Below are 15,857 nucleotides of genomic sequence, written 5' to 3' on the forward strand. Positions count from 1 at the left end.
GTGAGGGAGCGGGAGCGGGAGCACCGCGGCCCCTCAGCGCTCCGGTAGCGGTACCAGCCCCGCCGGAGCCATTTCCCGCAGGCCCCTGCCCGCCTCAGGCGGGCAAAATGGCGGCGGCCGCTGAGGGGCGGGAAAAGGGGGCGGGCAGAGAACGGGAGCGCTCCGCCATCCTCCTCCTCCTCCTCCTTCTCCCGGCGCCGGCTCGGCCCCGTGCCCTGCCGCCCCCTGCCCGCTCCGAGCCGGGCCACAGGTAGGTGCCATCCCCGCCGAGGCTGCTTGCCGCGGGTTTGCCCCCCGGCCCTTCCCTCCGGAGACCGCAGAGGTGTTTTTTGTAGTCGCTTGGTGTTGGGTGTTTTTATTTCGCGCCTGCAGAAGAGGTGAGGGGAGCTGGGTGGGTGGGAAGCCTGGTGGCTCATGTGGGAGCTCCTCTGGCCGGGGGCGCAGAGGTGCCTCGGGAGGAGGCGGCCAGAGAGCCTTCCCAAAGGTGATCCCGGGATGCTCATCCCATAACTGCATGGGGGGTGTTCCTGAAATGCTGTGTCCCCTGGGGAGTGCAGTCAACGCTGCTGAGCAGGGGCTCGCAGCCTGTTCTGCCCGGCTCCTGGCTGGAAGCTGGCCTGCGGCACAGTGGGGTCTTCAGCCATGGATGCTCGTCCAGGGAATCTTTAACCAGGTGTGTGGGCACGGGGTGCATCTGGATTTTTGGTGGGACAGGGGATGCCACAGCTTCCCCTTCACCTCCCACCTGTTCCTCCAGCTTGGTTAGCAGGTGGTTTGTAACCCCTACCCTTAAACACCTGTAAGACCACCGAGGTAAGGATTGTTAAGCCCTATATGTTTCAGCTGCTTAGGTGGCAGACAGCTGTACCCATACTCTGTAATCTGCTAAAAATAAAAGCAAGCCAAACTCAGCTCATCCAACATCAGCCCACGTGAAGGATGGTGTTCATTTAGACAAAAATGTGTGCCTTCCTGTGAGTTCCTGCCTGAATTTGTGGCAAGGTTTGTTTGTTTTTTTTCCCTTTGTAATAAAGGCACAACAAGGTTATTGCAGGGAAAACTTGTGAAGTGACTTCATGGTGTTAAAGCCCTTTTTCCATCCTTGCTGTGATAGTATCCATGTGGCACAGATCCCTCCGTGATGACAGACTGTTGTGTTAGGGGTTGTTTGGGTATCCAGGCAAGTTGTCAAAGTGGGGCCAGGCCTGTATGTCAGGAATGTGTATTGAAGCCAGGTCCTGTAAACACTTACAAATGTGTGGAGCCTTGTTGCTAGGGCTTTGCACAGGAATAAGACATGGATGAGTCCCTCTTTGAAGTCTTGATGTGCTACCTGACTAGCTGGAAGCCAGGAGAACAGCAGAGGGAAGAGTTTCCATAGTTAGCGAGCTTCAGCAAATAAATTCACCTCTCTTTATGGCTCGTTTTGGAGCAGAGCCAGGTGGAACTATATTGTTTATGTGTGTAGATTCTCGCGTCTCACACAAAGATGCCTATTGTTTACACAGAAACTGTAAGAGGAATGTTTTGTTAACATTTGGTTAGCAATATAAACTGACAAACACAAATGCAGACTGGAACTTGAAACAAAAATAGCCCTTCTCAGAGCAGAAAACACAGCTGCCCAAAAACTGTTTTTCAAGGAAAACTCTGCACCTATTGGTTCTGTGTTTTCTTTTTAAACTCAGCTTCTGTCATTTCCATGCCTATAAATCTTCTGCTGCATGTAACTATTCTAGCAACTTAAGCTCCATGCCCATGCACCCTCTAAAAGTGCTTATTTTGCTAAAGAAGATTGATTCAATTGTGATATTTTATAATTACATTTGAAATTTGTTTCTAGTTGGGTGTGTCGCTGTTACATTTTCAAATTCCTGAGCTGACTGGGATGAATTCCCCTTTCCATTGTCAACATGTGTCTTTTCCATTAGTTCCAGTAGGACTGACTGCTGCCTTCTCCTTACATTTAAGAAACTTTCAGTTGCTTAAAATAGTAGGACCAAAAAACCTGCGTTTTCAATATTTTATTGAAAAAGAAACAAAAAATCCATAACCTACATAAAGAGTACTTACAGAGCCTCTGGGGTCCTGCTTTCCATGATGGAGTGTATTGACTTAGTGGATGTAGAGTGTGAATTTTCAGTCATGATAATGCATAAAATCTCATTTGCACTGTTTCCAATTTCATTCCCCAATGATCAGCATCTACCAACAGTCAAGTGACTGATACCTGTTTAAATAAATGGGCTGAATTGTTCTCAGAAGGGTTCAGAAATGTTTGGTATTGTAGAAAAAAGGGATGACAGTAGTTTGAGGACTCTATGGCAGCCAGATGCTTAATTTTTAATGTCTCACCAGTGATGTCAATGGGTATTCATCAGATTGTACAGCTCCAGTGGGAGAAAGTCAGTCAGAATTTCTGTCCTTGCACATCTCCTAATGCACACCATCTCTTTTTTAGAATTTTTATTAATGACATTGACACTGCTTTTTTTGTGCTTTTTTTTCACTCTATTCTTACCTTGAGTACTTCTGCCTGTCATTCATAGATTCTTGCTTTCATGATTAGTAGTACAGAATTCTATTTGAATATCATCGTTATCACCTTACATTCATTGTTTCCACATTGCCTGATCCTCTCTAAATGAGTATTCAAACCTATTTCTGTTTGATGGGTCATTGTAAATGTCTACAGGTATCTTATTTTCCTTTATTTCAGCTTTTTCCATTGGCACCAAGAGGAATATATGCTAATTCTGCAGCAACTCACAAGTATTGTTATTGTTTGTTTGTTTGTTTGTTTATTTTATTTTATATGTTTTAGGAAGCAGAAAGTGAACTGTTTATTTTACATTACAGCGAGATCCTGTCCTGCAACTGGGCTGCGTAGGGAGGATGGTAACAATGCTGATGTGGAAAACAATTTGGAACACTTCTACTTACATTCTTTAGCGTATTTTTGTAGAAAAAGCTTTATTGCATAAAGCTTTGATTTTTTTACAGGGACCTTTGTGTGAGTGAGTCCCTGCACTTGTGTGACTATTCACTGGAATCACAGACTCTGTATACAGAGATCCTTAACAGGATTTGGAATTGGAGGTCTGTGGCAAGGTGTGCTTGGAATCAGATTGAGTGGGAATAATGTCAGTTTTAGGAAGGTATTCTTCTGGGGAGATGTGTTGGCTTTGTCATCTCCCAAGAACAGGTTATATATTTTTATTTGCAGCCCTCAGATGAAAGAATGAGTTTACATTTTAAAATAGATGTTTGCTTATTAGTTGTATTCTAGGAAATTCTAACATTAACATGTCAGAATTCCACTGTAGCTTGGTAAATAAAAAGAAGACACAAGAATTCCCTGGGTTCTGAGTTCCAGAATCAGTAATGTGTCCGTGTATTCCTTCCTGTTCTCCTACAGGAAAGATGATCCCCAGCCAGCATTCCTGAGCTATGAGGATGGGGCCAGATGTCCCCCTGCTCAATGACTACAAACAGGAGTTCTTCTTGAAGCGCTTCCCTCAGACTGTGCTGGGAGGTCCCCGGTTCAAATTAGGCTACTGTGCCCCTCCTTACATCTACGTGAACCAGATCATCCTTTTCCTGACACCATGGCTTTGGGGAGGAGTGGGAACACTCCTGTACCAGCTGGGAGTGATGAAGGACTTCTGCACCGCAGCGCTGTCAGGAGGACTCATGTTTCTTACTGCACTTGCTCTTCAGATGACAAACCTCTATGCAAAGCAGAAAACAGTGACAGTAGAAAGAATGCAAATTCAGAATACCCTGACAGATGAAGATGAGTTTGAATTTTCCAGCTGTGTAGATTCAGAGACAGTAAAATTTATTATTCCTGGCAAGAAGTACATAATCAACACTGTATTCCATTCCCTTCTGGCAGGGGTGTTGTGTGGGCTGGGAACTTGGTATTTGCTGCCAAACAGAATAACCTTGTTATATAGCAACATTGGAGGAACTGTTGTGATCTTTGTGTTTGGATGGGTGACCATATGTATAGGAGAGTATTCATTAATCATAAACACAGCCACTGAAACAGCCACTTTCCAAGCACTGGATACTTATGAAATCACTGCTCTTATGAGACCTTTCTACATTTTTGTCTTTATTGCAGTGGATCTTGCACACAGGTAAATGTAGCAATGCATTTAGCCACTTAAAGTGATGGTCATTCCATGTATTTTTGATGCAAAAGGTTAAATTATTCTCCTGAGGAAAATTTATTTTGAGATTCTAATCAACTGTAGTAACTTCAAAGGAGAAAGATTGATGCATATATGATAAAAGTTGAGGTTCTATGCTGTGTATAGAAGGCTCTTAAATTTTTATAGCATTCCAAGTAAACTAGGAAGAGCAGTTTGTAAGAGATAGTTTTACCTATCTTCTGCCATGTCATTTTTCATATTTTTGTATTGGAGCATTTGCATTTATATTCTTTTAGAGGATGGGTTTAAAAACACATGTTCCTGACCTGGAATCATAAATCTAAACACTGCAAGCTTCAGGATTACTGGATTTATGCCCAGATTTCATCCTGGAATACTTTCTAATTTAAGCTCTGTAAAGTGATAGCAGAGGCTTTTATACAACAGGCAAAAACAAAACAAAAGAGAAAAAAAACCAAAAACCTCTGAATTTGGTTTTAATGAATGGATAGGCAAATAGGAATATTGCTGTGGCTTTGTGATACAGATTTTGAACTTGGATTTTTAAATGCTTTTCCAATATGAAAGAGCTGTGTCAATCTACAAATTAGGAGAGTCACATTTCTGTTTTTTTAGATGAGTGTCTTAGCTGAAGTATTTGTAGTATCAGGCTCCTAAAACAAGATGCTTTCAGATTTACTCTCTGCATTCTTTCTCCCTGTCAGGTGATATTTATAGCACTTTGTCACATGTACATATTTTATGGGTGGGTTACTTCAGATACATTTTTAAAAAGCAGGTTTGAATTTGCTAGTTTTGCACTGGGAGATGTCTTTGTTAATGATTTACCCTAATTGCCACTTCAGATGAGGTATGAGAATTATACATGTGGTCTTGGACTCCAAATTCTTCTGTTCAATTTCCTGAGGAGAAGGTTAAGACATTGTCAAAATTCCTGGTAAAATTCCTCTGAGGCTTGCTTACTTATTAAAAAGGAGAGAGAAACCAAATATCGTGGCAGTCTACCAACTTTAACTGGTAAATTACATAGGGGTTAGAATTTATGCAAATTTCTAATACTGATCTTTGTACTTTTGCAGGAAGATTTTGACACTTTTATGAACAAAAAAACTCTCCTTAGGAATATACAATATTATATGTATGTGTACAGGCAACATGTCAGTTCTTCCAGTGTTAAAGCTTAGATCTTGGACCTTGAAATTGTATAAACATTTTGCTTTTGTGTTTCTGAAAAAAATACTTCACAATTTTTTGTTAAACAGTTGAGGCCTTGGAGCCTGTGGACCCTTCTTTTTTGCACAAGTATTTTTTTCAGTGTATTATCACAACAGTAACAGAAATAATCAGGATAATTGCATCACTGTATTCATCTGAAGGCTTAAAATCTTTTAAATGAAAATTTAGCCTGTGTTCTCGTGTTCTAATTAATGTGTTACCTTCCCAAGCATAAATATATGTCCTTATTTTTCCTTTTAAAAGATACTCATTAGGTTTTATAGGTTAAATGTGTAAGGTTTTTACTTTGGGATTTGCTGTAGTAATTAGACAGGAAGTCTTCCCACATGGAAGTTATTTTTCGCTTCACAGAAGTCAAATGCATTTCTTCTTTTATCCAGGTTTGCTGTCAACGCACCCATTCTAGAACAGACAAACCAGATCTTGCACATCCTGTTTCTTTTTCTGCCATTCTTGTGGGCAATGGGAATTCTGCCCCCGCTTGATGCACTTGTTCTCTGGGGAATGGAACAACTCTTGGAGTTTGGACTAGGAGGTTCACCTATGTCAAGTAACACAAAGTAAATGTTTATACAATTGTAAAATATATCAGTATTGTTTATAACCTTTTTCTTTTCAAGCAAATCTTCTTTATTTTCTCCTTCACAGGTTGTTAGTAATGTTTCTCATTTCTGCTGGAACAGCAATAGCATCGTATTTCATTCCCAGCCCCCTCGGTGTGATCCTCTTCATGACTGGATTTGGGTTCATACTGAGTCTTAACCTAAGTGAGATTGGGTTTGCCTTCAAACACACCATGATCAGCCATTTAGACTCCAGCAAATCTAAAAATCCTCACAGAGGTCTTAGAATACAATTTGGGAGGAGGGAATTCATTTTCTATGTGACTGTGTTGACATTTGCTCTCACAGAAGCGAGCCTGCTGCATCAATTTGCAGGCTCCTCATCATTTTCCCAAGCCAGTCCCCAGGCCATAGCAAGTTACATTCTGATCCTATTACTTGTAATTATGTGGATTCTTAGAGAGATTCAGAGAGTGTACTTGTTTGGAGTCTTCCGAAACCCCTTTTACCCAAAGGATGTCAGGACTGTGGCTGTGTTCATGGAGAAGCAAAGAAGGCTAATGAAAGTTGGTGTTGTCAGGAGGATTTTACTAACACTAGGTAGGAATACACCACTGTCTGTTGTTTGTTAGATGATGCTTGTAGGGAGATTGAAATTCTAGAATTGCTGTATGTTCAAGATTCTGTGAATGAACCAAGGGAAACCAAGTGGCTGGAAATACTTGTTGATGTCTTGTTAAATTGTGCATTGAGGTCAAAGTTACTGGTCCAGCATAATTGAAAGTGATTAAATTTGAAAGTGATTTGATTTATTTCTTTTATAGGGGTGAACCTAAAAAAATGAGTCTTTTAAAAGCCCAGCTGACAAAGCAGGGCCTTTTAAAGGATTTTAGTTACTACTGCAGTATCAACTTTTGAAAAGATGTACTTGGAAACAAAATTAGTTGAAAGTCTTCAAGCTGACTAAATATTTGGTTCTTAGAGCTTGCTAGTAAATGGAAGCGCCTCCTCTCTGGTAGGTTAGAGACAAATGCATCTACTTTGAGGAAATAAAAAATTGATTTAAATGATTGCATTTCATAAAAAAGCATTAGTTTGGGAAAGTGGATTGATGACTGCTATTCCATGTTTATTTTTACTTATTTGAGTATTCTCTTGGAGAAACAAGTAAAGGACAAAAGAACTAATAGCAAGTAAGAGCTAAACATTGATGTAAATGTTTTTTGTCCTGGGCCATTAGTGCAAATAAATTGTTTGATATCGTGGGAGTGTAATACAAAGAGGAGTTTGTGATGACGAAGGGAAGGTTTTTCTTTTTGTGCTGGGATTTCATCCTGCAATAAAACTGCTTACCTCTGTTGATTTTTGTTATGTTTTTGGAAGAAGATCAGTGATTCTTTTATTTCAATTGCAGTGTCTCCGTTTGCTATGATAGCATTCCTGTCACTTGACCATTCGCTACAAAACCTGCATTCCGTGTCTGTTTCCATTGGATTCACAAGGATGTTTAGGATGGTAATTTGAATTTTAAACATGTTAGACTTAGAAATGCTCTTCTACGTGACTTGAGATCCAAGGTGACCTGGAAGAAATATTCCAGGTCATGAAAGCAGAGATAAATAGGTATGTTTTTTAATGCATTTCTAACATGTCTCTGTTTTAGGTCTGGCAGAATACAGAAAATGCCTTACTAGACATGGTGGTTGTGTCAGCAGCACAGATGTTGGTGTTTAATCCAGACCTGTGGTGGAACAGGAGCCTTGATACTGGAATCAAACTCTTGCTGGTAACAGTCATAATGTAAAATTAAGCAGATAATTGTTATCTGAAGTCTCTGTTTCTGTTGGAGAATTACAACAGGACCCAGCAGATAGAAGCTAAAAACTGTACTGAGATATGTTCTCACACCAAGCAATGATAGCCATGCTTAGTTTTCTTAAAATTACTGTAGCTATGCCGAGTGTGCTGCTGGCAACAAACCATGTTCTCCCTGCCCGTGTGCCGCAGGTTGGTCTCCTGCGGGATCGGCTGTTCCAGTTTCTGTCCAAGCTGCACTTTGCCATCGCCATCCTCCTGACCTCGTGGACGGAGAAGAAGCAGCGCCGCAGATCCAGCGCCGCCCTGATCGCACTCAACGTCGCCTTCTTCCCCGTCCTGCTGGCCCTGGTGGCCATCTCGGCGCTGCTTTCCTCGCCCCTGCTGCCGCTCTTCACCCTGCCCGTGTTCCTGGTGGGCTTCCCCCGGCCGCTGCGGAGCTGGCCGGGTCCCACGGGCGGCACCGCCTGCGTCTGCTCCGACACCGTCTACTACCGGCAGCTCGTGCCCGGCCTGGCCGCAGCGCTGCAGTCCGCGCTGGCAGCCGGCGGCCTGGGTACGTACAGGCAGCAGTCTGAAATATTGCAGCTAAATGTTTCAGGAAATGTGGTTTTCCACCCAAACCCCTTGGGATCGGATCCCTCCCAAGGCCCCAAACCCCTTGGGATCGGATCCCTCCCAAGGCCCCAAACCCCTTGGGATCGGATCCCTCCCAAGGCCCCAAACCCCTTGGGATCGGATCCCTCCCAAGGCCCCAAACCCCTTGGGATCGGATCCCTCCCAAGGCCCCAAACCCCTTGGGATCGGATCCCTCCCAAGGCCCCAAACCCCTTGGGATCGGATCCCTCCCAATGCCCCAAACCCCTTGGGATCAGATCCCTCCCAACGCCCCAAACTCCTTGGGATCGGATCCCTCCCAATGCCCCAAACCCCTTGGGATCAGATCCCTCCCAACGCCCCAAACTCCTTGGGATCAGATCCCTCCCAAGGGAGGAGAATCCATGGTTGTAAACCACATTTCACAGCATGGGTTAAATCTGATATTCAGAGATTACTCAGGAAAAAGTGGTTACTTTTATCCTTCTTGTACAACCAACAATAGGAGAAAGGGGAACAACTACAAGTTGCAGCAGGGGAGGTTGAGGTTGGATATTGGGAAAAATTTCTTCACTGGACAAATGATTAAGCATTGGAACAGGCTCCCTAGGGAAGTGGTGGAGTCACCATCCCCGAGAGCATTCAAGAAACAAGTAGATGTAGCAGTTTGTGATACAGTTTCATAGACATGGTGGTATTCAGTCAAAGGCTAGGCTTGATGATCTGGGAGATCTTTTCCAGCTAATGATTCTACAATGTCTACTTGTTACAATCCTGTAAAAAAACAACTCTTTTGTTACCTTTAAGGAGCGACTAAATGGTGATGAAACAGTATCAATCCTAATCTTTCTATGAATAAAAGTGATGGAATGCATTGATCCCACCTAACTGGAGGCAGTAAATTGGGTTCTTTAGCCAGGCAGCATAGAGAATGATGTGTGTCAGACTGCTTTCTGTAGGTCTGTCTGTCTCTGCATCAGTCCTATTACTCAGCATCCAGATGGTGACTTTGCTAATTTGGCTGTGTTAATTGGTTACAGAGGTTTGTGAAATACATGATGTAGCCTAAGCAGCAGTAAACAGCTGAGAACAAACCCATTGATTTAATGTCATGTCTTGTGCAGGCAGTTGGGGTAGGATTGTAGCAGCACTTGTGGATTTACAGCCTGTGAAAGGCATCGTGATGGGGTTTTCACAGAATTGCAGACACAGAGGTGAAGAAGTGCCCAGTCTTTTTCCCAGCTGGAGACAGAGTAACTGTTTTAAAATTGCAAGGTCATTTTCTTGAGAAACAGCCTTTGTGTAACCTAAATAATCAAAAGATTGTAGTCCTTAGACAAGAGGCAAATATTTACATAAGCCTCTTAGGAAATGGCTTATGGCTGGGAAAAGTGGCCTAATATTTGAAGGCAGTGGAAGTTAACCTTAATAATGCTTTTCTGAAGAATATATCCAGGTGCTTTACTAGGAAATATGTGCTTCACTTTCCTCATTGGTTAGAGAGAGGTACTCAATAAAACCAGGAAGTCTTTTTTTCCTGTAAAGAAGGATACTTCAGTTTGTCTACTGCATTAGTCCATTATGTTTTATATTTACAATAGATATATTTATTATATTATTATAATATATAGCTATCTATCATATATATATGTTATCTATGTCTTATATCTATCTATATTATATATACATATTCTAATAGGGTTTTTTTCCTCATTTCCATCATGACTGTGGTGGCATGTATGCCTTAGAATAAATAATTTAAAACGCTAGTCTTGAGGGGTAAAAAGTCTCTTCTTTAATGGGAAAATCTGTGAATGAATGTCTTGAAGCAATAAAAACTGTGGTGTTCTCAGATGAGTTCAAAAGGAAGCAATACCACTTTGTGTGTCACTAATTTAAACCCATAGATTTTTCTGTGTAAAGGAGTTTTAGTAGCTTTAACAGCTAGCAAGAAATGAATTAAAGTCTTTGCAAAATGTTAGCAAGAAAATGCACTTCATTAGCTCAGTGGGATAGAAAAGGTTACTTAAATTTTAACTACAGCTTAATGGTTGGTTTCACTGATTTCACCTTACAACATTTTAAAACTAAAATGCTCTGCAAGTGAGTGGTCACCAGACATGAGTGACAGCAGAAGCAGGTCATAAACTGGCAGCAAACATCATGCTTAAGAATAGAACCATTGTGTTATGAGGATTGACATTCAGCTATAGTTCAAACACAGTATAAGTACCAGTTCTTAGGAAATTCGGCATTGCTCTTTTTGTGACATAGGTAAAAAAAAGTTTAGGTTTTTTGGGGTTTTTTTGAGTGCAAATTTGCTGATTTTCAAATTCCACTTCAGTTATATTTTTATTTCTCTGATAACAAATAAACTTCCTACTCCACAACAAATTGGGCCATTAAGAAACTCCTTTGCTATATCATGATTCTTTAATATATTGTGAGTAGGAAGGAATTTAGGTCTCCAAAGAACACTCCAGTGGGAACTATGTGGTTGGAAATGCAGCCAAAAATGATCTTTAATCATGAAAGTCATCTCTGCAAAGGGAATTGAGGGTAGAGTTGTTTAACCCTGGTCTGGTGTGAATAATGTAGTCCTGCAGTTGTGTGATGTTTTCCAGTTTTCCACAGCTTTTTCAAAGCTGCAATTTCAGCCATTTTTTTCCAAGATTCTAAGGTGCTAGTTAGCCAGTGTTAACTGATTGTGATGTTGATGCGGAAATATTTTGTGTTTGCTGTTGAATCCTTTCACTGGCATGTAGAAAAGGCAATATGTAGTTTTAATTTTTGTTTTTTTTTTTTTTTTTTTTTCCTTGCCTAGGTCTCTCTCTGCCTGGGTCGCATTACTTGTGCCGCTTTCAGGACAGGCTGATGTGGATATTGGTGCTAGAAAAAGGCTTCACATACTGTGGTGTTAACATTAAGGTAATTGCATGCTGAGCACTGAGATGCTGATGTTTGGAAATAGTGCAAACATTTTGCTGTGTAACATTTCAGCAGTGTAACTGATTTACATTTAGTTTTCTAAGATGAGTGTTGTACTAATTAGTCTTGCAATTTACATGAGTAGCAGATGTGAAATTTTTTATCATTTAGCTTCTGACAGAATAATAAGCTGGCTAATAAGATCTGCATCAGGCAAAGAGTTATTTAAGACATTGATCTGTGCCTAGTATTGCAGTGAGTGCTTTGTTATTGCTGTTAACTGTGGATAGATTTGTAGATTCAGTCGTGGAAATACTGACAATCATCTTGTTCAGAATAATTCTATTGCAAGCAAACAGCTTGCTAGCATTTAAAGTTACGTCCTGGTGAAGACTAACAGGCAGCTGTTTTCATGTGTGCTTTAGGGGCTGGAACTGCAGGAAACATCCTGCCATGCTGCTGAAGCTCACAGAGTGGATGAAATTTTTGAAATGGCCTTTGAACATCAGGAGAACACAAGGATTCTGTCTCCCAATCCCCATTTTGGACACATCCTCACTCCCTGTACTGTTGTTCCTGTGCGGCTGTATTCTGATGCCAGGAGTGTGTTATCTGGAATAATTGATTCCCATGAGAATTTAAAGCACCTGAAAGATGATTTTGTTAAAGTGCTTGTATGGATGCTTGTCCAGTATTGTTATAAAAAATCCAAGACGTGGGAAAGCCCAGGCAGTGCCAACAAGAGCAAACAAGGATCATTTCCAGAAAATCAGCATAGTGGTGCAGTGAAAGGATCCAGAGCTCTGAGGGAAGAAGACAGCTTTAGTGTTGATACGGTGGAGGACTGGACTGATGATAGTGACATTTTTGATTTTGAACCCAGTAGCAGAACAAGAGACAGAAAAGAGCCCAGGCAGTTGGGACTGACACCAAAAGTGCACCTGTCTATTCCAGGGTCTATAGAAACACAGAGCCAAGATTTCCTACAAGAAATGTCACCAGAAGATAAATTGAACAGGGCTGTGGTGCTTGGGCTGCCTGCTGTGGACAAAGGGAAACAGCCAGAAGTTTTACCTCGTGTCGAATTCAGTTGCTCTTACTCGGAGCTGCTGAGCATCCCTGAAGAATGGAGAACAGCGCCAGTGCCTTCGTCCAAAGTCAGTGAAATGAGGCAGAGGTTTCCAGAGGAATGGTACCACTTTGTTTTGAGCCAACTGGACTTTTTTCATCTGAAAGAGAAGCCTTCCAGTTTACTCACAGACCTTATGAAAGATAAAGCTCTGAAAGACCTGTACATCCACGGGGTGCTGTCGTGTTTCTTTGGTCTGTTTGGCCTGGATAACGCCGTGCCTGCCCCTCGCCACGTCTTCAGGGCATACACTGGTGGCATTCCCTGGTCGGCTGGCTTGGACTGGCTAACAGGCAAGCCAGAGCTCTTCCAGCTGGCATTAAAAGCATTCAGGTAAAAGAATGCCATTTCCTGAGATTAGAAATTTGTATAGAGAAGTGTCACTTCAGTAATGTTTTGTTAAACCCATATAGTTTAAATTTATTTGTATGTTTTTCCTACATAAATACTGCCCATGACTCCAGGCAGTGAAGCCTGTGGTAGGGAGGTTCTTCTTTCTTCTCCACAGCAGCTGCCTCCACTGTGCTGTGTTAACTGGAGAAAAACAACCTATTTTCATTGTCCCCAGATCTCAACACTTGTGCTGGATTTAGATATTTGGCACTATCCATTATCAGGCAGTGGGGAAGTGTTGGAGGTGAGTGAGAGGTGTTTAAGCTGATGTGTTTTACATGTGGGTGAGCTAAAAGCACACCCAGACTGACTGGCAGTGACTCAGCTGGCAAGCAGTGACTGACAGAGTTAGTGGAGCCTCTCCACCCTGTGTGGCCTGAAGAGCCTTTCTCCCTCCTGTGTTTGCTGCACAACTGACTGTGTGACGTTCTGCACCTTTCAGGTACACCTTTAAACTTATGCTGGACAAAGCCAGCCTGGGCCCAGTGGAGAACTTCAAAGAGCTGGTGAATTACCTGCAGGAATACGAGAGCGATTGGTACATTGGCCTGGTGTCAGACCTGGAGTGGCAGCAAGCAGTTCTGCAGGAAAAGCCATACCTGTTCTCACTGGGGCATGACCCAAGCATGGTAAGGAGAAAAATTACTAGGTCTGAGTTTGGGTTTCTTTTTCACTGTTCTTTTTTTCTCCCTTGTAATTGTGTTCTAAAACATGAAGGCTCTGCAAGGTTGGTTTGTACTAAAGAGGAACTGGCACCACTGTTGTTGAAAACCCCACTGCACTGTTCTTCAGATGCAGTAGTATTTCCTGATTATATTCCAGCGCAAGAATTGAACTGAGGGGACTGGTTTATACTTTGCTGTGTTTTAGGTGTTGATAGAGTGCAGCCCCAAAGCTTCACTCAGTGCTTTGTAACCAAAATGCTCTTGTCTCTTCTTGGACAACGTACTGGACATGTTGATCTGTGTGTTCTTGTAGGGAATTTACACAGGGCGAGTGCTCACTCTGCAGGAGTTGCTAGTCCAGGTGGGAAAGCTCAATGCTGAAGCTGTGCGAGGCCAGTGGGCCAACCTGTCCTGGGAGCTGCTCTATGCCACCAACGATGACGAGGAGCGCTACAGCATCCAGGCACACCCGGCCCTGCTGCGCAACCTGACCGTGCAGGCGGCCGACCCGCCCCTGGGCTACCCCGTCTACTCCTCGCAGCTCCTGCAGCTGCCTCTCTTCTAGGCTGTCCTTTTCTCAGTTTTGGCTGCTACTGGTTTGTCTTTTTCCTCTGCGTGTTGGAATCAAATGTCCCTGCTCCCTTGTGCGCTACAGATCAGGTGTTACTCTCAGGGTGGCGGCGCCAGAGCAGCGCACGTCCTCGGCACAGAGGTGGTGCTGGCCAGAGCCTGCAGCAGGCAGGAAGTTGGGGACTGGTTTCTTGCTGCTGGAACACAAGACACCATTGCCTGTGTGGCTGATGAGCCACATGCTGAAATTCTCTTCTCCAGCTTGAAGAAAAGCAACATAATTCTTACCATTACCATAATTCTGATCATTAACTATTTTTGGTGCATTCTGATTTACTTTTACTTTTTTTTTTTTCCTTGGACAGGTGACTTGCACTGCCAGTCAGGTTACAGCTTCTTGTAGTGTTGTCAGCCCCAGAGTTGGCAACCAAAGTGTACATAGGACTATTTATATGAATTTTTTTATTCTGGCCATTTTATATTGGACTGAGTTCAGTTCTAGCATTTGTTATATGACTTTCACTGATCTTCCTTATGTGTAGTAAGCTATCAGCCATGCTTTACCTAAAGGCTAAGGGACAATTTTTACCAAACTACTTGTTTTGGTAAAAAGAATTTATATAAACCAATGTGTGCTCTGACATATTGATAGCCTGGGTGACTCTATTGATGAAAGAAGTAAATGTATATAATTAGGGGACAGAGGAAATTTTAAGGACAAATGGTATGATTTCATCTCCTTCTTACAGTATCCATATATATGATATATATTATATACATCTGTATATATATGTTACTACTTTCAACCTCTCTTCACCTCCCTAACCAGTCTTCCACAAATGCAGTGAGAGCTTGATGATGGGGGGTGGGTAGAAATCCAGCTGTCTGTGCCAGAAGTAATTTAGTTTTTAACCTCACTACAGGCTGGAACAGACTTGGACAGCTGGTTTGTAACATTACAGGTCACCTTGAAAACAGGTCCAGGGCCAGTTTCCAGTGGCTCATTTATCCTGTTCACTACCACCAGTCTTAGCACGTAACTGTGTTTTCGCAGCAAGTCCATGCTTACATGCTAGGCAAATGCTGAGCAGGGAGTAGGTAATGGTATTTCCTAGTCCTACAGAATCAATTTAATCAGACCTGCTCCATAACTGAAGCAGTACTGGTTTGGAACACCCAGCCTTGTCTGAGTCCGAGCACATTTATTATTTTTATTCCTCACCTTTGAGACCTTTTGTCTCCTATGAAATTTGCCACAGAACCTTGTATTTGGCTGCTGGTTGTTCCTTTTGATAGTGGCCAGAAATGGTTTCTAAAAACTATGCAAGTGGTGTAGTGGGTTTCTGAAGCAGGTTGGTGCCACACTGGGCCCTGAGCTGCATCTGGAAATACAGAGTCATGGAAGTGGTGTGAAAGGGACTTATAGAGAGCACCTATTTCAGCCCCCTCTCACAAGGAGGCAAATGTTTACTCTGATTTAAAACTTCCAAGGTGAGGAGTGTCATGAGCTCCTCAAGCAGTTCACTCCAGTTCTTTGCTGCTCTTGCAGCAGCTGGAAAGTTGGAGCTATTTCCTAAATCTAATTAACCCTCCCTTGCCCTATTGTAAATCTCTTACTACTTGTCTTCCGTATGGTCACAGGAAAATTTAATTATCTTTTTTTGCAGCAATCCTTACTTGAAGGTGGCTGTAATTTCTGCCCTCATCCTTTGTCTTTTGTAAACTGAATAAACCAGTTGAGAAAAAGCTGAAGAGAGCTGTGATCATTTTCCCTTCCTTT

At 42.4% G+C, this 15,857-nt stretch overlaps 1 protein-coding gene across 5 annotated transcripts; it reads left to right on the forward strand.

Annotated features, from left to right (window-relative positions):
• The first annotated feature begins 2,966 nt into the window (after positions 1 to 2,966).
• Positions 2,967 to 15,829, forward strand: PCNX4 (pecanex 4). Of its 5 annotated transcripts, none has more exons than XM_068192131.1 (11): positions 2,967 to 3,111; positions 3,419 to 4,145; positions 5,798 to 5,977; positions 6,066 to 6,580; positions 7,395 to 7,495; positions 7,644 to 7,766; positions 7,988 to 8,351; positions 11,217 to 11,320; positions 11,746 to 12,782; positions 13,285 to 13,471; positions 13,821 to 15,829. In XM_068192131.1, exons 2-11 carry the CDS (start codon positions 3,451 to 3,453, stop codon positions 14,070 to 14,072), a joined length of 3,558 nt encoding a protein of 1,185 aa, XP_068048232.1. In that variant the 5' UTR covers positions 2,967 to 3,111; positions 3,419 to 3,450; the 3' UTR covers positions 14,073 to 15,829. The 5 variants fall into 5 exon arrangements, with proteins under 5 accessions (XP_068048232.1, XP_068048235.1, XP_068048233.1 ...); XM_068192134.1 differs by having other exon boundaries at positions 6,441 to 6,580; XM_068192132.1 differs by having other exon boundaries at positions 2,967 to 3,099.
• The last annotated feature ends 28 nt before the right edge of the window (positions 15,830 to 15,857 follow it).

The sequence above is a fragment of the Anomalospiza imberbis genome, chromosome 6, assembly GCF_031753505.1.
Source record: "Anomalospiza imberbis isolate Cuckoo-Finch-1a 21T00152 chromosome 6, ASM3175350v1, whole genome shotgun sequence".
Taxonomy (NCBI): Eukaryota; Metazoa; Chordata; class Aves; order Passeriformes; family Viduidae; genus Anomalospiza; species Anomalospiza imberbis.